The sequence below is a fragment of the Notolabrus celidotus genome, chromosome 6 (assembly GCF_009762535.1).
Source record: "Notolabrus celidotus isolate fNotCel1 chromosome 6, fNotCel1.pri, whole genome shotgun sequence".
NCBI lineage: Eukaryota > Metazoa > Chordata > Actinopteri > Labriformes > Labridae > Notolabrus > Notolabrus celidotus.
Window position 1 is genome coordinate 6,772,256 of NC_048277.1, and position 23,992 is coordinate 6,796,247.

General features: G+C 41.6%; 1 protein-coding gene across 5 annotated transcripts in view; it reads left to right on the top strand.

The window, feature by feature from the left end:
• The window catches only part of si:dkey-246g23.2 (solute carrier family 66 member 2), a 77,316-nt gene that overhangs the window by 35,398 nt on the left and 17,926 nt on the right, over nucleotides 1-23,992 (top strand). For 4 of the 5 annotated variants that reach the window (XM_034684674.1, XM_034684673.1, XM_034684672.1 and 1 more), the window contains exon 4: nucleotides 10,591-10,807. In XM_034684674.1, coding sequence (XP_034540565.1) covers nucleotides 10,591-10,807 — 217 coding nt within the window. Of the gene's footprint in view, nucleotides 1-10,590; nucleotides 10,808-10,990; nucleotides 11,200-23,992 lie in introns of those variants that run through there. The other variant, XM_034684676.1, reaches the window with a different exon arrangement.

Sequence of the window (23,992 nt, forward strand, 5' to 3'; positions counted from 1 at the left end):
AAAGAGCAAAGGCCTTTAATGCACACATTTTCTGGACCAAAACTGACAGAATCATGTAATGACACAACAACAGCTGGTTCTGCTCTGGAAAAAGAGGGCTACTTTACAGAATGTAAAATATAAAACATATTCTGCAGATTACAAATCTCACGATTCAGATGTGATCACTGATTCTTGTCACAGATTGGCTCATTTTCAAATCTGCCTGCAAACATAAAATAAGATGTTTATGAAGTAACTTTAGCACTCCTATGTTAGCCATGACTCTAACTGTGCCTTTTGAAAAACTCACAATGTATCTCCGTGCATATCAATGTGGCATCTCTTCTATAAATCTGAGCTTTAAAGAGTCCCAGTAAAACAGGCTGTAATGTAAAAAGCTGAATCCCTCCAGTAACAGATGTGTCATCCCCCTCCTCCCCAAATATCAAACATCAAAACAGAAACCCTTCTGTAAATATCAAGTCAGCTGTAAACACAGAAACTAGTTTTCCTCAAATGAGCTTTGTTGATGTTGAACATGTAACGTTCACAGTGATCATTGAGCAGACGTCTCTGTGTTTATGTGTGCGCGCTCCTGCAGCACGTGTTGTGTGAGTCAGTCAGAACACAAACTGTGAGCGTGTGTTCAGGGCTTATATCTACAGTTTTTGGATCAAATGCAGTGCCAAAACACAAAGTTTCTGTAATATTTACAGCTACAGACAGCAGGCATTAAAGTACTGATTGTTGTCATACACATCCACCAGTTGAGACTTACAAAAGCTGTCAGAGAGAGGGAGAGGAGGAAAGTTAAAGCACAGTTTGATACAAGGCAGCCACTCACAATGAAATATTCACACTGTAGCACCATTTCTTCTGTGAAAAGTCAGTAACAGTATTAAAACTAAGACTGCAGATCTCTGTGGCATTTGTGAGGGATCTATTAGCACTACATTTATTGTACATCTTTGTGATAAATCTGGGGATCTCATGCGTTCTGAGCAAGAAGCAACCTCCAGTCTCAAAATATGAAGCCCATGCAGAAGTGTCATAAAACTGCAATTCATCGAGGAACCACTTGAGGCTGGCTGCAGAAACACCAGAAACCACATACACACCAATTAAAAAAAATACTATCTTTGCAGCATTAATAAACATGTTTACTGCCTGGTTCAAAAAAAGGCTTGGGTCTACGCAGCTAATTTCTCTATTGGCACACACTGTACGGGGGCTGAATTTTTTTCTAATGTGACAGAAGATATTAAGATTCAGAGTTTTTGCCCAAATAAGGACATGACTGACTTGACTGACAGGTTGGAACACTGTAGCTGTTGGCTGAGATGCTCAAAGCCCGCCTCTTTACCTTACACTAAGCTTGGTTGAGTTCAGCATTACCAATATGGCTCCTGCCGACGATTGGCTTCAAAACAGCTCTCAGGTAAAAAAAAGGGGTTACATCACTGATACTACGTCCAGTATTTATACAGTCTATGGTTCTGAGCTGTGGGTGGTGATACTGTGATCAGTTGTATCACTAGAAACCTGTGCTTAAAGACATGCAGTGCCTCATATTAAAAAAACAACTGAAAACACAGACTTATGATGATGATAATGATGATGATGAATTTATGACTTGGGTGTTTCTGCATCAGTACATTTTGTTGCGCAGAAATTATTATGCAAATGAACTTGCCAGTTGAATGGCTATTCATCAGAAGATGCACAGAGGTTTTTCTTGTTTGGCAGATGTGACCGCGCAGAGCTCAGAGAGACTGCTGCACTGCTGTCTGGGACAGAGGAAACAATGTGGCTCACTGTTGGGACTTAATTTGTTTTGTTAATTTACTGCAAATAAAAGATTAAAAAGAGGATGTACTTTGCACAAACTGGGCAATGAAGCAACAAATCCAAAACTGGATTAAACATGTAAGCTGAAAAATAATGGGATGGAAACAAATCAAAACTCATATCCATAATGTGATGTACCGTATCTCCCAGAATGCTTCAGCCTCCTGCTACAAACACACACACACACACACACACACACACACACACACACACACACACACACACACACACACACACATACACACACACACAATGCATACAGGCACACACACATGCACATACACTCACGCTTGCCTGCACTAATGCATGCACACACACTCACTCACACACATATTTACAAGCTTGTGAATATAAAAGAGTTAGAGTGATTGCTCTCTCTTTATCTGTGTGTGTGTGTGTGTGTGTGTGTGTGTGTGTGTGTGTAGGCAATTCTGTACCATTATGTGTGTTCATTGTCAAGAAGCAATCTAAAATGTTCCTCTCTCAGCAAAAAGCAGAAAAAGGATTAGTTGGAAGAAAACAGCCACACAAATTATGATCTTAATCCTGCTCCCTGGTGAAAATAATAACTCTATTGTCCTTTCACTTTTTCGTCACTCCTTTCTTACTTATCACTGTCTTGCACATTGCTGTCACTTTCTTCTTGTTTTTAAATGTGAGCCAATAATGACTCTGTTTATAGATTTCCTCAGTGCGTCGTGTAAACGAGAACACTTTCACTCAGAGCGGTTTATTTCTGTAGCTGAAGAGGTCAATTAATCGGCCGTTCTTCAGGTTAGATTTTCCCTCTCTGTGTTCTCAGAGTCGTGATTACAGTAACTGCTGAATGAGCCTGATGCTGTCAGGAACGTGACTGGATAGTTTGCAGCCAGGCAGGTGTGTGTTTGGACAGGAATAGTCGACCTTGTTACCACAAATAGCCCCGCAACGCATTGCTAGACCTGAGCTGTTCGCTCTGCACACAGAGGCCATGTTGGTTCAGTCTGTCACTGGGCAACATCCCCAAATCCCTCCGCCCTGAGAGGCATCTCTCCAGCTCAGGAGGAGAGAGGAAGAATTAACAGAATAGATCATGTGGAGCAGCGATAGATGCAGGGAAATCTGTGTTTGGGATTTAAATGAGATGGTTCTGTGCATCACTTCCTTTTATTGGTCCATTTAATAAGGCTTCTGTCAGGTGCTCACTGAATCTCAAATGATTACTAAAGCATACTAATGGCTTTGTGATCAGTAGTGAGGGCTACAGGAAGAGGTGTTAGAAGTACTCAGCCAGCGTTACATGTACGTGCTTTAATTAATAACTGGGATGTTTTACCAGAGAAGACAGTTCTGTAATGAGTTTCTTCCTCTGTAAAGTTAACTAGCTTATCAGAGTAAATCCACTTGGAGGACAATTTGTGTGCATTTGTGTTATATTTTCCTGCAGTATGTTAATGAGTGGACATTTATTATGAAGGTTTTTATTATTCAGAGAGCTGACAGAGAAACTTTCTTTCACTGCCCATTTTTTCATTTAGCAAACAGCTGTTTTTTGTCTAAAATCATCTTTAACCTTGTTATCTTTCCTAATCATAGACTGTATAAATAATGGACATAATATCTATGACGTCCCCCATCTGTTCCTGAGCACTGTTTTGAAGCCAATCATTGGCGGGAACCATATTGGTAATGCTGAACTCAACCAAGTTTAGTGTGAGGTAAAGATGCACGCTTTGAGCATCTCAGCCAACAGCTATGTGTTCCCGCCTGTCAGTCAAGTCAGTCATGTCCTTATTTGGGCAAAAACTCGTAATCTTAAAATCTTCTGAACCGTTGCGTTAGAAAAAAAAAACTCCCCATACAGTGTGTGCTGATAGAGAAATTAGCTACGTAGACCCAAACCATTTTTTGAACCAGGCTGTAAATATGTTTATTTCTGCTGTAAAGATTGTCTTTCTTTGAATTGGTGTGTATGTGGTTTCCAGTGTTTCTGCAGTCAGCCAGCCTCAAGTGGACGCTCAATGAACTGCAGTTTATAACACTTCCGCATAGGCTTCATATTTTGTGACTGGAGGTTGCCGCTTGTTCCTAACATCAGTTTGCTCTAACTTTGGGAAGTACAACGACCCACAGATAGCAGACATGTTCATGGTTGTGATCGGTCATATGTTGCTAACTCCGCCCCTTTATTGTGAACATGCTCACATTAACTCATAGTTAACTTCACATGTTGATAACCGGCTTCATGAGGCTGTTCAGCATGATCCCCTCTGGCAGAGTTAGCAAAGCTCTTAACCAATAACTACCAGGGGTATGTTGGGCTCACAGTTGAGTCCTTTAGTCATGAACTTCTCTCTGTTCTCCTGATTAGGTGAACTCATGTTCACATGTTTGAACATTATCAGCAGCAGGGACGTAGTGAGCATCATCTCAAGTGTTAAACTGTGATGACGTAATCACAAAGATGAAGATAGTAGGCTAAAAATGCACATCCATATATTGTGCATACTGTGCTTTAGCTCTTTTGTGGGAAAAGTATGGCTGCTCTATGATCAATAAAGCTGCTAAGCTATTAAAAAGCGAATTGGTTCAAAGCTACTGAGAAATGTAGTTTCCACTATGTGTAGTGCTGTTAGTGTCCATCACTGAAAGCTTTAATGGTAACCTGAAAGTCAGTCAGCTCCTGTGTGTCCTTCATGAAGCTCTACTTGTACAGATTGCACAAAGTAGCTCAGTTCGATACTGAAAGTCTACAATGTCACACAAGCAACTTTCACACATCTTAAAAAGCACAGAGCGACTCCTCAGCTCTGAGTCGTTGAGCCTGCAGACTGTCACAGCGCTGAGTCAGCACACCACCATGCTCTCTAGCTGTCACTGTCTATCCTCGTCTCTGTCTCAGACTCTCTTCCTCTCTCTGCTCCATAATGTCATTTCTCTGCTAAACCTGATGGGAGATACCTTGAGTTTAGCCTCCATAAATCGTCTGACTGACTCAAGGCTACTCTTGCTGTGTTTTGGACTTCATCCTCCATTGTCCTTGGATCTCTAATCTCTCTCTCCCTCGGCTATGCTGCTCCTATCCTCCAGATAAACCTGCTAAGGCTGTCGGAAGTCTGAACTAACACCTGAACGGACACATTTACACAAATTGATTGACTTATCCTGCCCGAGCAGCTTCACATCTTCCCACAGTGACTTCATAGCCAAACACTGACATCCTCGGGCTGCATCTTCGCTCATCTTAGTAATTGAATTGTTTGATCTTGAATGGCTTTTGTGTAAACAAAGGGTCTGAGGGAAGAAAGAGCGTCTTCCTCTTTCTGGCACTCTGGAGTCTCAGGGGTCTTTGATGTGCGGCCCTGGACCCGAAACTTACCAGACAGGAGGATGCTGTTAGGAAAAGGCCAGGCCACCTGTCTGCTCCTGGGTGACAGGAGAGCAGCCACAGAGGAGGTGTGTGTGAAGACAGCAACAACTTTTTAGTCTGCGGGATGGGTGAGAAGAGGGTTGAAGCAGGGGAGAGAAAAGAGGAGAGCTTTCCATGGACAGGAAGTCTGGGATGATGCATGATGAGAGAGGAAGACAAATAAAAGGGATGACTCCATGAATGATGCATAGCTTCCACTCTTCATTATACCCTTCTGGGCCATTTGATTACGCAGGTAAACATACAAGGCTGTATAAGTGAGAGATGAAATGGAATAGGGAGACAGAGAGGGAGCGATGAGGAGAGGAGAGGAAGCGGGTGTGGTGCTTTAGGCATGAAAAATGGATTGGACTGCTTGCTAAGAGCTCAAAGTTTTGTTGTATAAGTGTGTGTGTGTGCTGATAAAGTTGAGGGAGAGCGAGGGAAGCTAAAAAGAAGAGATGAAAATGTGAGATACTCAGCAGGAGGCTTTGCTGAGGAGTTGACAGTAGTTTTGATTCTGTGTTGCTGTCATCAGCATGTTTATACTTTACAGCTGAGGCCTCATTCAAATGGATAAAAGGCTTTTATTCTGCTGATAAAGGGCCGACTCCAAGTCTCTCCAGTGATGCTAGTCTCCCTCTGCTAGCTGCCAGTGGTTGCTGTGACTCTGATGTGATCTGTGTTGTGTGGAAGTAAAGGGGCATTTGGAGTGGGAGGAAACTGTGGAAGGGCGCTGACATGAGCCGGGCCCTTTGTCTTCAGTCAGTGAGAGCAGACATAAGTCATGCCTTTTGTGTCAGTACTTCACAAGTGATGTGTGAGAGAGAGCGGAGGAGCAGGTGTACACGTGTGTTCTTGTGGTGTTGCATCTCTCCCCTCTCCCACCTCTCTGTTGTTAGCACCGGGAGACAAGCTCTTTTCTGGCTCTCAATAATAAAGTCATTAATCACGTTCACTGTTCGCCACAAATATGCCATCCTGCACACGCAGCACGATGTCTCACCCTGACTGTCCCAGGATGCAACAGCAGACGTAGCTCACCGGAGCGGAATGGGACAGGTCCCAGTTCTTTGCTCTGTGTGTGTGTGTGTGTGTGTGTGTGTGTGTGTGTGTGTGTGTGTGTGTGTGTGTGTGTGTGTGTGTGTGTGTGTGTGTATGTACTTTCTAAATACTTGTGTCCCAATACACGCACAGTTTCTGGGATCATATCAGTGTACAGACAGAGGAGCAGAGCATTTGAAACTAAAGGCAGCCAATTGTTGGTTCTCCGTTAAACACAAGCGGCAACCTCGGGCCGCAAGAATTGCAGCCAATGTGGAAGTGTTCAAAACTGCAGTTCATCGAGGATCCGCTTGAGGCTGGCTCTGGAACTACCTGAAACCACATACACACAAATAAAAAAAAAGACGATCTTAACAGCAGAAATAAACATGTTTACAGACTGGTCCAAAAACGAGTGAAGTCTGGATAGCCCATTTCTCGATCGGCACACACTGTAGGGGGGGTGAATTTTTTTCTAATGCAGCAATTTTGAAGATAATAAGATTACGAGTTTTCATCACGAGAGGCACAGCTGACTTGACTGACAGGCGGGAACAATGTAGCTGTTGGCTAGGAGGCTCAAAATCCACCTCTTGATGTCACACCCGCTCAACAGCAGTTATGTTGAGTTCAACACTTCCAATATGGCTGCCGCCACTGATTGGCCTCAGAACAGCACTTCAGAAACAGATGGGTGACGTCACAGACTATGTCCATTATTTATACAGTCTATGGTTAAACAGAAAGAAAGGTGTTGGGACTACACTCAGGACAACATGTGAGGTTTCAAGTATCCCTATCACTAAGATATTTTTCGTTTTTATATAGCTGGTACAAACATTGATCATATAAAAAAAAAACATTTGGTAGCCAGGGTTCTTTTTAAGAGCTTTGTAGGTCAGAAAATTATTTTAAATTCTAAGTCCAGATCAACATGCTGAAATATTAACTAATTTAATTAAATTTTTTGGCGGTGACTTTATAATTTTTTCTTTAAAAATACCAAACATACTCTGGTTTCAGATTTTCAAGGGTGTCCTGCTTTTCATTTGAAATTACTTTAAATACTTGTAATAGTTTGAGATGGTTGGTTGAATACTACATGGTTATATGCAGAGTTGCCTTGGCCTGTTGAAAATTGCATTTCTCACTTTTTGCCACATTTTCTGTTTGTTTTTGTGCATGCTTTCATTAAACACCAACACACAGGGATGGGGAGAAAAAGCATGTTGGAAATAAGGTCATCAACAGGAGTCAGAAAGAGCGCTGGATATTCCTGTTAAATTGTATGACTGTGACCCTGACAACGTTTTATAACATTTCATACACCAAAAAGGCTAAAAAAAATGTCACATTACTATGTCTGTATAGACATTCAGTTACACACTTACATGCAGATGAACACACACTATTCAGGTGGTGTTAAAGGCAACAGCAATATGTTCTGAAGTCAGAAGCTTAACAGCACGCATCGTCACACTCCAGTCCCCACGCTAGCTAATGTGCTGTTATTTAACCATCAATCCCCTTTAGCTTATGTCAGCTGGTTTCTCACTGCTCTGCGGTCATACATAAGCAATGAGAGATCGTCAATCATCTCACATTATGGTCCTTTGAGGAGGTGGCTGCTGGTGACCAGAATGCAAATGTAGAAATGTTTCCTCTTATAAACTCTAAGAAGAAGGGATGCACCAAGTTAGAGAATCTGGGTCTGATACTGATGTTGAAAATAACTATTTAGCCCATTCTGATACCAAAGTTGCTTTTGTTTGTTTTTTATTTTTATTGATTCCCCTATCTTCATTATGAAAACATTAGAGAAGAGTGTTGACGTTCAGACCGTCCTCCAAAATTAAGAAACAACTTTATAATCCCAAACTAAGTAAGAAGCAATTTTCAGTAATTGCATAACTCAACAAAAAAACATTTTTCTAAACATGAATACTTTTCTTTACCAGAAAAATAATTGCACAAATCAGTAAAACAAAAGAAATCTAAAACATATGGGAGTGATAATTGCAATTGGGACAAATGGGGCTTTGTTTTTTTGTCTCACCCTGTAGGGATTCTCAATTTCATATATCCAGGTTCATACATTATCCTGTTTCTTACCTGATGACCAACTAAAGACATAAAGATAAACAGGTTAACATATAGTACAAATTAAAGCTTATTTTATTTATGATGATTTTTTTTATACAACTAAGAAAGTAGTCCCTCTGATTTCATGTTCAGCAATGTGTTCATGGCAATTCTTACCAGTTTTCTTAAATAAATGTGAAATGTGAATAAGTTACATTGAACTAAAGATAACTTTGGACGAGGTGAACTGGACTTCTGCAGGAATACTTATGTTGACATCTCTGTCCTCATTCAGCTCTCCTCTTTGATGTTGACATCTTTTAACATAAATTAGCAAAAGGTCTCAGCTTTGAACATGGTTGATGTTATCTCTACCTCTTCTGCTTTCAGTGACTTTGTAGAGATCAGCAGTTCAGAGATGCTTTCTCGAGCTCTGCTGCTGTTGCCTGGATTACAGGACAGGATGTTGATCCACTTTTCCCTATCACACTGTTAAAATGATAAAAGCTGTGAAAACTCAAAATTTCAAGGCAGCTGTCTGCACTAGGTTTTTGAGTTTTGAGGCTAACTAGAAATCTTACATTTGAACCAACTGATTACTTTTTGTTGAGATAATTTATCAATGATATGTTGTGTTACTTAAAGTTTTGAGTTCCACACACTAAGAAGTGAAAGTTGTGCCAACTTATTGTTTATTCAGAAAATGTTTCTTTGTTACTGCATGTTACTGCACCATTTTCACACTTGCAAGGTAGCTAGCTAATGTTCAAGGCGGCTAACTTTTGATAATGACAATGCATTATTAAACTAACTAAACAAATTAAAGTTACATTAACCGGTAATCAACTTACCATCAATTGACCAACTGTAAAGCTAGAGTTTCAATGCAATACTCAAACAAGATACTCACCTTTAGTGTGATAAAATCCACACAGGACAGGAGAGATGGCGCCACATGTGGGGAATTGAAAGTGTGGAGGACCCCTGTAGATTTGAGTGGGAGACCCCGTTCTTTGCCTGAAGCATACTAAAATAATTTAGCCGAGCCTCAAACCCATAATTCATTCAAGTTTTGCCAACCTAACTTACGAAATGAGGCCAACTTTACACAACAAAATTAATACAGGTAGTCGAGATAACTACTTCGATGTAGTTTGCAACAAAATGGAACATTTTTTGCTTACTAAACCGAAAATTATTTTCAGGCCAACAATTTTAAGTTTTCATTTTTACAGTGCAGAGATGGTCTGGGTCCAGTAGCTCCTCAGGCTGCTCTCACATCTGTACACACTAACTGTCATTATGTCCCCACTCTCAAGACCAGCCTGAGACCACACTAATGTTTTCACCACAGTGTCAACAGGCAGAGGGGGAATCTACCCAACTGTTTTACCTCGTTTGATTTGATATGAAGTTTGTTATCAGGTCGCCCTAGTATCCATTGTGCTGTTCAGAAATATTTACTGTTTTTACAGGATTTTGATCAATCACATTCAAGTACTGAACACCGCTGGGTTAGGTTTAGTTAATTGTTTCTTCTCTAAAACACTCACATTTTCACACTCAGTCTCTCCCGCTGGCCACTTCTTCCATTCCAGTTCAGTAACTGTTCAGAGGACAGAAGCTTCAGGCAGCTGTGGTCTTGGTATTTACTCCTGAGAAGTAAAAGCTTCACATGATGAATCGAGTTGTGTCAGTGGAAAGATAGCTTTATACCAAAGGTAATAAACCCCCTAAATGTATAGCCTAGCCTCACCAAAGGCCAGGTTATTCCAGAGTAATAGAAATGTAAAAGCTTTGGAGTATCTCATTTATCTTTGTTCCATCCACTTATGCATGTGTGCAGTATTGATTTAGAAGTGCTGTCTTTGCAGAATTTCTATGCATCCTGTAATGAAACGCTCTCATTCCCGCTCTCTCCTCCTCCAGTCTTTTTCCTGCTATATTGGCCTCACTACATTCAATCTTTGCCTGTCACTATTGCTCTACTGTTTCCATTTTCATGTTCTGTAAGCACCTTCTTCCCCTTCAGCACTGAACACACACACATGCATAGACTCTCACTCTGCTTCTTTATTCGATTATCTCTTCAGGCTTTATTCCCTTTAAATCCTCCCACACTTTTTCACCACATTCACCTTCCCCTCTGTTTCCTCTGTTCTCTACCTCTCTGTCCAATTTAGTTTACTGTTGATAAAAAGCATTGGCTATAAAGTTATTTACCTGCATCTGCTTTTTTCTGCCAGACTTGGACATTCGCTACTTCTGGAAGTGGAGCGCGTTCGAGGATTACCTGCTGTTCTGCTTCGGCTTCACCGTGCTGTGTGCGGTCGTCACCCTGCTGCTGCTGGACTCCGCTGTGTTTGTGGAGACGCTGGGCTCCCTGGCGGTCATGTTCGAGGCCATGCTGGGCCTCCCGCAGCTGCTGCAAAACTTTGAGAACCGCTCCACCAAAGGCATGAGGTACAGTACACTCAAAGGTCAAACTGAGCCCTGCAGGAAGCCCATCAGTCACTGTACACACAGTGGTATACAGCAGCACAACAGGACCTGGTGCACACTACTTTCATTAACCTTAATGAGAGGGGGGTGCAAGTTATTCTCATGAACAAAATATGCTAATAAGGTCATTTATAATCATTACAGGCTGTATGGGGAAAAAAAGAGTCAAGGTTTTGGAATATCTCAGAGATTGAAGGTAAACGATTATCCAAGAATTGTTTGTCTGTTTCATGGACAAGGATAAATGCTGAACTGGGACACATTGATTTCACTTAAATAAGATTAATTTTTTGTACAGCCCCTTCTTACACCTGGCGTGTAGTGGACTTACTGCAAAGCTGTTTAATAAATACAAATGAAGGTGCAATCAACCTTTCCTCCTGCATTCTGAAATAATAAATCATATCTGCTGAGGGAAACCTTCATGGTGGTGTCATTGAATGCAACAGTTAAGCAAAGTCCTAAAGATTCACGGCCAAATGCTCCAAAATTCATGTGCGGTCTGTCTCTGGTCCGTCATGGCATCGGATCTGATAGTTTCTATTCTAGTCAAGGTGTTGACTTCCACTGGATCCGCTCCATTGCGTTCCAGCTGTATCTCTGATCCGGCACGTTGGAACGCAACAAATCAGATACGGAAGACTTCTATTTTTGCCGGATGCCGGAGCACGAAGCATCAATCTCAACAGAGTAGATGGAGCGGGACAGGAAGTCAAGCACCAAAACAAAATGAAAACATCCGGTTCATTTTCAGAATAAAACACTCACTGAACTTCAACAACAAACCGTCATGATGAGCGGAGCCAGCCCTGGAGTCAACAGGTCAGAGGTTTTCAGGGACCAGAAAGACAACATGTATGAGGAGAGGAAGAGGATATTTATTGATGCAGTAATTACCACGGGAAACATCGGTCACATGACTCCAGTTGTTCGGAGGTCCCGCTCCGGACTGCAGCGGATTGGAGACTGACCGGATACGGATCTGGTGGAAGTCCCGTGTCAGACTACACCATTTTTGACTCAAGGTCACCTTAGATGGAGAGAGGTGAAGGTGGAGAGCACAGAAAAGGCTGAGCTTGCATATAAACATCATTTTCTTTGAGCTGATGTTGGAGTGAGAGGGGTCAATGTGTAAACTGATTAGCCTCTCAGGTAAATGACTGTGAGATCAATTACTCCTCTAATGGCACAGAACCTCATACTCATTATCATCATTATTCCCTCATTATGTTTCTTGTCCATCATCAGTGCACAAACCATGGGCATGTGTGTGTGTGTGTGTGTGTGTGTGTGTGTGTGTGTGTGTGTGTTTGTGTGTGTGTGTGTGTGTGTGTGTGTGTGTGTGTGTGTGTGTGAGTGCAGTGAAGTCAGATGCTGTGCTGGTCACTCAGCTTTGAAAGAAGCCTCCAGAGACAAAGCTGAAGATTTGGACGCTTCCTTCCATCACATCTACAGATGTTAGTTTTCAGGAGATAGTCAGAGAGTGTTGAAGTCAGACAGATGCTTACAGAGCTGCTGTCACACCTGCACTGCTCTCCTGAAAATATCCCCATGTTGTCCTGGTGGGATGCATGTGGAAACACAAATTAATCTGTTAACCCTGATAGACACTTTGTCCTGCCAGCCTTCCTCTGAAATATCAGTGTGAAGTCGGGATGAGCTGATGCGTAAACACAGCAGGGGAATATTCTGGAGAATTCATGCTGCCAAGTGGGCGTAGCGATGACGTTGTTCATGATCAGCTGATTTCTTTACTCTTGAGACTCTCCTTGCCTCAGTTCTTTGTTTATTTTTTCTACTAATATGTTTCTTTGGAGAAACACCCTTTCACTTGTTGTAGTGATCAGGGATGGAGATCATTCATTTTTTTTGATACTGACAGTCCTTAACAGACAGAGTCTGTATTGATAACACTGATATTACTTTTATATTATTTGGTGGACTACATCATTATCAAATATTTCAAACACATAAGATGGTGTCAATATGTAGTGTCAGATCCTGCAGGGCGTGACAGCACTGTGTGTGTTTTTGTGTATGTAGAGCATGTCCTGTGTGTTAAAATGTGCATCTCACACTTCAGCAATGATGTAATCTAATATGAAGTCATATTGAGACCCATGTATTTTGCGGTTGCTTCGGTTGGTATGTAAGAACAAAGTTGTGGTGGTGGTGGAGCTTTGTTTAGCACTGTTTGAGTGGAGTTTCAGTGTGTTACAGGCCATGTCCATATGCAGTGTCGTTGGTCACTAGCGCGGGCAGAGTTTGTTTGTTTTACACAGCACAGAAAGGGTACTGTGTAGCTCACTGGAATATTATATATCAGAGTATCTGTTGCCAAATGTTGTGTACCATTTTCCAACACACATTATAATTGAATAACTGTTATGTAACTGTCTAGAGGGAAGGTGTGCAACATAAAGTAAAAAAGGAATTCTCCTTTTGAATCCCCAAACCACAGACACAAGATGAAGTGAATGAGAACAATTTATTTCAATTTAGTGCAACATAACAGGAACTGAAGCAAATAATGACTCAGGGTAGACAAACAAACTGCTGCTTTATAAACTTATTAATGATTGATGATTTAAATTAAACCAAAAGACATGAACTAGACCAAACTCCAAACTTATATATGAGTAAACACAGATAATGACATGGGTGAGTGAGAAGATTATATGCAGGTGACTGAGTTGGTTTCAGAGAGATGGTCCTGTTCCTGAATATATGTTATAGTAGCTTCATTAAGTGTTCTCCATCTCCTACAGAATTCCCTCAACATGCATGCTCTCTGATTTTTGATTCCCAGGAGCGTCAGAATAAGACTTTAAATGAATAACCTAAGAGGCAAGAAGGTCCCGGCTTCATGAAGGTGGTGTGCATGTTTGTCCCTTTCACTGCAGAACAGTGACTGCAGTCTCACAAACTGTATAATGCACACACTTCACACTCTTCCTCCTCCATGATCTCTCTGAGTTAACTGCCGGCACTGTCACTGTAGCTTTTATGCTGAAAACACGCACAGAAAGTCGGTCAAGCCTGCACACATTTTGCCTCATGCCACACATGTATCCAGAGACATAAGAAATAAGATCTGAAAGTACTTAAGTTGTATATTCTGAAGTAATGTGGTAGAGTGCTTAAAGATTGTGCACTACAGCTGATTTACTGTTTAAATGGCACAGCAATTTTTCTGTTAATATGCCCCATTTCCCTTAAAGCGTCCTCAGGGTTTACATCTGGGCTGCACTTCCTGTGAGAACTCTCTCAACTCAGAGCTGAAATCACGCCAAAGATTAAAGATGCAACAAAAACACGTCGCTCTGAGCGGACTGATGAAGTTAAGAACATCAGGCCACTGGACTCAGATGTAAATCCTGCATACACAAAAATGTTAATTAGATATGAGCCACCACAAAAGACACTTTCAACAAGATACCTCACAATGCTTCATGATTCTTTATACACTAATCTCTCAATGATGAATGGCTCAATTGATCCTGCTGGTTGAAACAGCACATTCAGCAGCTCTGTCCCTGCGTGTGTTAAAGTTTCAGATCTTGGGACCCTCGTTACGTGTACTTAAAGATTCTCTCATTTGTTGGAGTAAACTGTTTCCAGATATGATGATGATGATGATGATGATGCAGCACATGCTCTGCCCTTCCTCACATGTCCTCCCAGGGTGAAACTCTTACTCTGAGTTGTCATGTCGGATCCCCGTGAGGCTCATTACTGAGCTGTGCTGATGAGAGTATGGATCCATTTTATCAAGGGCTGCTCACCTCTCCCAGGTCGCCCAAATGGCCTCAGCTTTGAACTGATGCTGTTGGAAAGCTGTGAGTTATAACGAGGGGAACACACAGCCAGCATCACTCTGTGCCATTATGCTTCTTGGTCACGATTGACAATTAGGTGGTGTGCACACATACAAAACTATTACAGCTTGGCAAGAGACTGTAAAAAAGAGAGGAAGAAATGGGGGAGAAGCACAGGGGACTGGATTAGTCATGGAAAAAACAGGGAGAAGTCAAAGAAAAGAAAATAATGAGGTAATAGATTTCAGAGAAAGACGATAGAGACATCTTAGTCACCTTTCTTTATTTGTTGCCTCATATTTTTTACTATAACTTTCAAACTAATCTATTTTATAAAGTCTGCTTATAATTGCAGATATTGTTGTAAAGTGTGAGTGTTTGCTGTAGATTGTTTCTGGTTTATTTTGAATCATTATCAGGCATTGGTTAATGCATGTAAACAGTCAGTGTATGGAAAAAATGAGGCAGAGAGCATTTGCAAACCTTGAACCAATTAGCTATCGTCATCGGATACTTTCTTTATTCATCTTAATAAACAAGCATACGCAAGTGCAGCTCAGTCCGCTCTTTGCAATCTCACCTCTAACTCCATTCTCACTTCTTAAGTTGCCGATCCAACTGAAAACAACACAAAGCATGGAAAAGGGAGTGTAGCCTGGAAGATCCTTCCTACTAAAGGCTAGCTGCACTGGAAGCTCCTGATCCTGCTCCCAGAGTCTACTGTCTTCAGACCACAGCAAATTAACTCTGAGAGCATTTTAAACCAATGCTGCTTCATTCAGACAAAAACTTCCACCTGTTGTGAGAACAAAGTTGAACCTGTTAAAATTTAACTTGTCAAGTATCTTAATGTTGTCAGTTTCCTTGTTGTGTTGTTGCATTGGCTTTACGATGTAAACATGATTGCTGCATGATCCATTCTGTAATATTTCATTAACTCACACTCATTCAGTGTTTGGAGAAATTTTCTTCTATCTTAATGTCTTTCCACTATTTACTCCTCCTTTTCAGAAACTCATCAGCCTCTTAAAGACTGCCTCACAACTTCTGATGCTTTTCCACCGCTGCGCTCTCTTCAGGGTCAAGATGCTCTTTGAATAATTTTTGTCTTTACCAGGATGTTGTCTGCACTTTCAGGAGAAATTCTTTGTTCGACTGAGCTTTATGAAGATACGACCACTGGGCGTTTTCAAGGTGTGTGTGTGTGTGTGTTCATTACTATGGGCGGCTGTGTCTCAGTGGGTAGAGTCGGTCGTCTATCAATCGGGAGGTTGGTGGTTCGGTACCAGCTCCTGCAGTGACATGCCGAAGTGTCCTTGGGCAAGACACTGAACCCCAAATTGCTCTCACTGTTGTTCAGAGGTGTGTGAATGTGAACAAAGAGATTAGCTAGTACTGATGGTCCCTTACTATAGCAGCCTCTAAAATCAGTGAGTGAATGTGGTATGAATGGGTGAGTAGTGTAAAAGCGCTTTGAGTGGTCAGAAGACTAGAAAAGAGATATATAAGTACAAATCTATTTATCATTTATGTAAGTACAAGTCTATTACTCTTCACTGGACAGAATTGGCTAAGAAGAAATAGTAAGACTCATTATTGATCTTGTTATTTGAACTCTGTGAGCACCTGAAGATAAAAGCACAGGTGCAGTAAAGTGTAGCATCTGTAAGCATCACTCTTCAAAGTAAACTTGCTTTTGATTTCCTCTGGAGGGTTCACGTAGCACTGAGAGTTAAAGATTCCGGTCACCATCATAAAAACCATCAAAAGCTTTTGTGGTGTGAAAACAGCATTAATGATTTCATAGTTCACAGTCGTCTTGACCGACTCCTGTGATGTTATCTTACTTCAAAACCACAAACTGTGAGGAATATCAGTGGAGATTAAGTCAAAGAAAATGGCTTTTCTAGCTGTTCAGTGAAAATTGAGAATTTAGAGATACCAGCATTTGGTTATTCAGTGTTTTGCCACCCTACCAGGCACAGAAAGCACTTATTCCCCTGGTGGAAGCAACAATTGAAAGTTAAATATCAAATAAATACTGGTGTGTTTTTGTCTGAGTGATTTCTCAGCGCTCTTTGTGCAGCAGCCCGGGGAGCCCGCCTGTTTTTCTCCTCCCTCTCATTAAACTTTATCTGTTTTGCCTCCTCTCCAGTTCTCCTCTCACAGCTCTGCAGAAAAAGCAGCCGACCTTCACAATGTCACTCAGAGTGGAGGGGACTGTAGTGCTGGAGATCTGTTTGTCGCACTGAGGGAAGAATATGCAGACAAATACAGTTCTGCTTCTCTTTTCAAAACACACTTTTCTCTGTTAGAGTCTTTTCTCTGACAGCTTCTCTTCAGCGTCTGACTCAGTCATGTTTCCTGCTCCACATTGTCATGCGTGTGCCAATGAAATTCAAAGCGCCTATTCAGTGGAGCCAAGATAAAAAAGGACTGTAAACATGAATAGACAGATTTGCTATCTGTGCGGGTTTGCTGCATGTTCAGGTTTCTAGCTCCCCTCTGTTTGTCTCTGTTTGTCTCTCTATCTCACTCACCCCTCGCAGCTCCCAGCTTGTTTCTTGCTCTCAGCTCTGGGTAACACCCTTCAAGCGTTAATGGTGTTCCTATCATCCCGACCCTTCAGTGGAAGCCTAATGGGTGTTTCACTTCTCTCTTGAGGCGCCCATTACCTCGAGTCCATTTCAGACAGAGCGACAGCACCTTCTCAGTCTGGCTCTGCAGGATGTCATGCAGACACTGAGATGACCTCTCAGCTCTTTGTGATCTTTGAACCAGAGTTGTGTGTCTGTAAAGAGAGTGCAGATGGGAGGTGAGTGTGAGAACTGTGGATTAGACATGAAAATACATTTCTGTGTTTGTGCAGTCACCCCCTCCACAGGTGATCTCACTGAACAGCAAATTCAGATTGTGTTAGCAGCAAAACCTCTTGGGTGTACCCACATTTAAAGCACATTTTATTTGGATTTTAAGCCTGTTTTCATCAACATATAACAACCTAACTCCAGAGATGTTCCTTTACTGGAGATCCAACACTTTACTCAAAGTCACAATGTAATTTTATCCATAATACTGAGTCTATGAATCTTTTGATTTACATTTTTTAAGGGTGTAGGGGACCAAGTTTATGTACAAGCTTTGAAGAAGAGATTGCTTCATAAAACTTGTTTGTAGTACTTTTATTTTTCCTTTTTACTGCCCTGGTAACTTTATTTCCTGTTTTGATACAAATGTGCTTTTATTTTGGAAGGACAGTAAACATACATCTGCTAGATCGTAAATTTACAGGAGCAAATGAAAACAGCTATAAGAATAATCAACAGTTGAAAATGTTAGATTTATTAAAACCCCCAGAGAGGCATGAGCTTGTATGCTTTGGAAACATGATGTCTCTCTCCCTCAGGCACCTATAGAGAAGCAGTAGAGACACTACTTGTGACTTCTACATAAGGGTAGAGAGATTGCTAGCTGGTATTATGGCTATTATATAAGGATAAAAAGAAAAATGCTTTATGGTCAGCATCATTCTTGTACGGGGCGCATACTGTAGGTATGGTCTGTTTGTGAGAAATCTTCACCTGTTGTTGCCATGTGTATACGCCTCCATTCAGCTCCAAACATAAGAGACAAAATTACATCTAACAAGTGTAAGGAAGGGCAGATAGCGCTGGTTTTGTCCGTCCCTACCATTTTTTGGCTTTCTAGTTTCGATACCTACATTTAAGTATATACATATATCTGTTTTGAAGTTGCCAAAAATAAGTACTCTTTATCATATTTGACTGTCACAGGAGAGAGAGTCTCAGTAAATTCATGAATAAAACCATGTGAAGCTGAGGAGGTCGGTCTGTGCAGTATTCAGAGCGTAGAAAATGGATCTGAAATTAAAAACCTTCAACTTCAAAGAAGTGAATAGAGCCGAAAGACAAACTGCAGCACTTAAATCTGTTTCTGTGGATGACGGCGTTGCCACAACCTTGTCCAAAACGCTGCAGGACATGAAAGTGTTAGAAGTTATCTTGGGAAACCTCAATTAAGTAGATGGTATCATTGGGGAAGGGCCAGGACTCAGGAGACATAAAAACACAGACAACTGGTAAGAGGAGGAAATCACTGCATATTTCCCACAGCACCAAACTCAAAGAACAGCAAGGGATGAAAGCTGACAGTTTTCAAGGTGTTTGTTGAGAAATCAGAGTTTTAATGCACAACTTGAAACATGAAGTGGCATCTTTTGGGTAAACAAGAAAGTATCTGTACATTAAAAAGATGAAGATATTAGAAACTTGAGTTTGTCTAGGTGTTGATCCAAACATTTAGATTCTTTTCAAGTAAAAACATCCAGCTCTATTAAATTCCATTAATGTGTGAATCAGTAACTTTTCTGTGTCTTGTATTCAGGCTCTGAACTGTTTGGAGGATGAAAGCAATCTGAGGTTGGCTGTTCAGCTCAGTTGGTAGGGTTATTTGGTAGAATAAGCACCCCGTATACAGAGGCTTTAGTCCGGATAGCTAAAGATGACCGCAAGACCATCCCTTTTTTAAGTTCTGTGTTCTGTGTCCCAACACTAAAAAGAGCTTTGAAATACTAATGTCCTGGTTTGAACAATCCCTGTCCCGGTTTTAACCAATCAAATTACCAAAATAATGCACCAGGCTTTCTACACTGACTTGTTTGTAAGTCAATCAATGCTGTCACCGAGGCTGCTGCTGTTTCCTCCCACAGAAAAACATCACTGATGAAATGAGAGTCAAAGTTCAATACCTATTTGTCTGTACATGTGTCAATCAATGGTGGCGTAGCTTACCGTACTGACACCGCTGCATGACATCAGGCAGTCTAGCGAAGTCAGCGTTTTCCAGAGAGCTTCAGTAGAGTTAGAGCTTCCTTTGAAGGACTATTCAACAAACATGCTGCATTCTGCACACATCGCAAGTGGCCATTTTCAGTTCCCCACAGTGAGTGTCGATATACAAAGCCATATTAAAACAAGCAGAGATCGGTGGGTACAGGCTGGAAGTAGCGCTGTTGCTACTATCACTGTCTGTTGAGGTACTTTGTGCTACTGTCACTATTTGGAGGTTTGGAAATATGGTCACCCTAGTATGAAATTAGTCGCTTCGGCACATCCCTACTCACTTCACAACTCTGACCTTTTGGTGCACTTGCTCTTTTCCTATTTCCTGTCTGTCAACAGATTTCCTATCAAATAAAGGCAAAACTTAAACCTTAAAAAAACAATCTGATGATGCAACTTTGGCTGTTAGGAGCTGTGACTTTACAGTGTTTTCACTTTCTGATCATTTGTGTCGGCCTTAACTTAGAATTGCAAAAGTTAGTATCTGCAAGTGGCATCGAATGATCGAGGAATGTGACATGTTACATCGCACATGAACTTATAAGTGTTCTCAAGATCTTACAAACCTCTACACAGAGCAAGATACAATCACACATATTCACCATGAACCTGTCCTCTTCCAACACTGACGTTTGTACTTCTTCTCTTCTCACAACGTGAAGTCGCAGTGGACGCTCCGGGATCAGCTCTCCAATTCTATTTGTGTGTCTGAGATGAGAGTGTTTCCTCGCCATCAGTGTGTGCATGAATTTTGTGCTCACATAGTTTTGTGCGTGAGGAGCACACAGCGGTGTTAACCAGCGTAGTTAACACAATCAAAACCATTATATCAGTTAGTGCAGAGGGTCTGTCTGCCCCAGGCGAGACGAGACAGGAGACTGTGTGCAGAGGCTCCAGGCTGCCTTTAACTTCTACATGTGAGGGATTTGGAGGGAGCATAATCTGGTTGTTTTTTTCTGTGAAGTGTTTTGTGGGAAAACATAACACAATTTATTTTTGTTGCTTGTTACAGTAACAAGTAAAATTAAAGAAATATATCATGCAAATTCTTACTGTTAGTGTGAACTAAAGCAGTGTATTTTCCACTCAGCACACTGTGGAAATAACAAGCTGAGTTTCTCCTCTTATTGGTGCATGAGTAACTTATTGTTGTGGTAAGGAAAACATCCTGACCCCTGCAACCCACAGTCCAGGTATTTGAAGATAAAATCACATAACCACACGGTGGCTGAACAGGCTGTGTCCCCAGGAGAATTAAAGAGGAATAATATATTAAACAGCCTGAAGGGGTGAGGCAGCTCTGCAGAGTCTACATGCTTTATATGTTTGTGTCATGGCAAGGTTAGTTATGGACTCCAGCAGTCTGCAACTAACAGCAGCGGAGCAACAAGACAAAGAACAATACCATTCATAGAGAACAAACTTTAGTTTCCATGTATTTTCATAGAAAGAGCTGATTAGTTTGCTGTTAGGAGTGGATCTCATGTGTGCAGCTTATCTTGCAAGCCTAGACTTAGAAAGTAGATGTATTTCCTAACATTGCATCATTATCTTTTAGTTGCTGCACTTACTTTAATGAATTTTGAACCTGAGTCCCAGACGCTCCTGCTGTGTGTATTTAAATTCAGACTTAATCAAGGAGCTGACTGTGTAGAGACAAGTGAGCTATTTGTCATCGTCCAGCCTTGATCTGCTGTCTTCTTACATCGTGACCTGAACAGTCACTGACTCTAAACACGTGTAAACAGATGCAGAAGCTCCTGTTCATTGTCTGTACTACAGTATTTGTCTGACTTTGCACTCTGTTTGAAATGCTCCTGACAGGAATCCAAAGTGTGTCATAACTCAGCAAGTTTGATTTCCTATCAGCTGAATGAAACACCTGAGAGCACGACGTGAAGCTTTGTGGAACAGGCTTTTTCTGTTTTATAAGCTTCCTAAACTGACTTTCTATGCGAGGAGCAAAGCTATGACAAAATGAGTGTTGTTTTAGAAAACACGAGATTAAAGATGTAATAAATCATCAGAAAAAGCTGAACAGGCCAACTCGTCTACTTTGACTTGTTTACATTCTCCGAAAAAATGTCCAAAATATCCTCAGGCAAGCTCTGTGTGATTCTCCTCCTCCCCCTCCCCTCCCCTCTGCCTCATTTGGCGAAGTAGAATCCATCTTTTCTTGGCAGGTTGGGAACTTTTCGTTGTTTGCCTGTGTGCAATCGATCAACATGCATAATTCATAGTTAGTGGGTTAAGAGCAGCTCGGCTTCTCTCTCTGCTGGGCCCTTTGATTTTCGACTCTCTGCCGGCCCCCCCTCTGGGAGAGCTGCAGCCCTTGCTGCTAAATCACCTCACACACACCATCATGTGTGGGCGCACGTGTGTGTATGCAAAGATACAAAAAGTGTGGACACACACATCATGTCAATGCACACATGCATGCATGGCGGCACTAAAAAAGAGAGGGTAGAGGTGATTGAAGTTCTTTGAAGCTTTAAACATGAACCCTGCTGCTCCAGTGTGTCTTTTTCCCAGAGTTGTGTATTAGTATTATCAAGCATTTACAAGGACTGCCTAACCCCCCTCTGGAGACTCTTTAAGTCTCTCATACTAAGTGTGATCCCCCTCTCAAAGCCTGTACGAGATTTAATTTGCGATCAGCTGCCTACTTATCTCCACAGTAATGGTGGGGAATGGGTTGTGAGTCCACTGAGATACTTAAGGTCATACAATGTTCTCAGCCATGAGGAATGAACCACACAACGAATGGAGACAGATTGTTCCACACAAAACCTCGTTATAGACTCTGTGTTCATGCAACAAAGCAGTGCAGCATGCCTTACATGGGAAGATGGTTCTCTCCATTGATGTCAGTGTTGCAGAATCTTGTCTCTGTTGTTTCTGTAAACGCTGCTGATCGGCTTCATCACTGACTGAAGATTCCCATTTATAGTGCGGACTGCTGTCGACAAACTTACATGTACGGAGTGAGTCGTGACTGTCACCCTCACAAGTTGACTACAGATTTACAGATGTGGTGTGATTGTTAATGTTTTTGAGGAGGTGCTTAAAGTGAAAAGTGTGTGTATGTGTGTGAATGATGAGATCCAGTTTGGCAAATATACTCTGCCTCCTCTGTTGGTGCCGAATTAACCCAGAGTGTTCGTTACCTGAATCAAATGTGCCAGGCAGCTCCACAGTATTGGACCACAGAGCTGAGAGAGGTAACAGGAATCACCTGCCAACCTGTATCCCACTTAAGATCCACTCAAGTGGTGGAGCGGGAAGACGCAATGTTTTCCAAGACTATGCCAGCTTGCAAGTTTTTATGTCTGTGTTCAGCACGCATGGGAGCTGAGAGGGGTTTTTAAGCTCCTGGATCTGCAGTGATTACACTGAGGTCTCGACTTGAGAATGTGGACATGATGATTTCTTTGGACTCAAATATTTTATCAGTGGAGTAAGTAACACATAATATTTGAGTGATTGATGTGTGCTGGCTGTTATAGTTGATTGACAACCGCACCAACAATTACAGCCTCAAAATATTCATGTGAGCTAAACTGTCATGATTGTAGGTCTTTTACTGATGGTTTCTCTATTTTTACAATGTTCATAATGCACATCGCAAAGTGCCAACATTTCAGGGGCACTCAAAACAGCTATTAGTGTCATCATTAGAGAAAGCGATTGTTTAAAATCCCAGTCACACAGGCTCCATATGATATGATTAAGGACAGTGTTTCAGCCATCTTAAATACGTGCTCATTTTTGATTTTTGACTCGTCTGAATTTAACTTTCTGTTGCATTTATTGTGAAATCAGTCACTAGAGACATCCCTGTGTGGACACAAACTTTTGTGCAGAGGTTTAGAAACTTTCCAGAAGTCCACTCTGTGCCTGCAAGAAACTTTCCTGTCTTTTCTCCAGTTGGTTATTCATCAATCCCAATATCAATCCATCTGTCCATCCTGTGGTCCCTTGAGCAGTGAGCACAGTGCTCGATGACACAGGTGGTCAGGACAAGGAGATAATTAGACTGCAGTTGATGTAAATTGAGGCGGAGTAGAACAGGAGGGCTGAGGAGGAGATTCAGGAGGATGTGGTGTATGAGGAATGGATGCAGGAACAGAGTCAGACAGGTGTACGGATGAAGCCGCAGAGGTAAGGGGTTTAGGGGGGTGAGGGCAGTGGGCAATCTGTGGGGAGGTCAAAGTATGTAAAGTGGACACAGAGTAGGTAAACAAATTCAAGTGCTGTTTCAAATGATGTAAACCTGTGGATGTACATCAAACAGTTGCCCAAATAAAGAGCCTGTTAGCCCTCTGACCCTTATTCTACGTGTGACATGGAAACAATTATAATTGCGATGTAACCTGTTTGGGCACAATTCTCCTCAGGCGTATGTATTTAAATTGAGAGGTTTGGTTTCAATAAATAAGCTTTGGAACATGACTAGAGCCAAAATG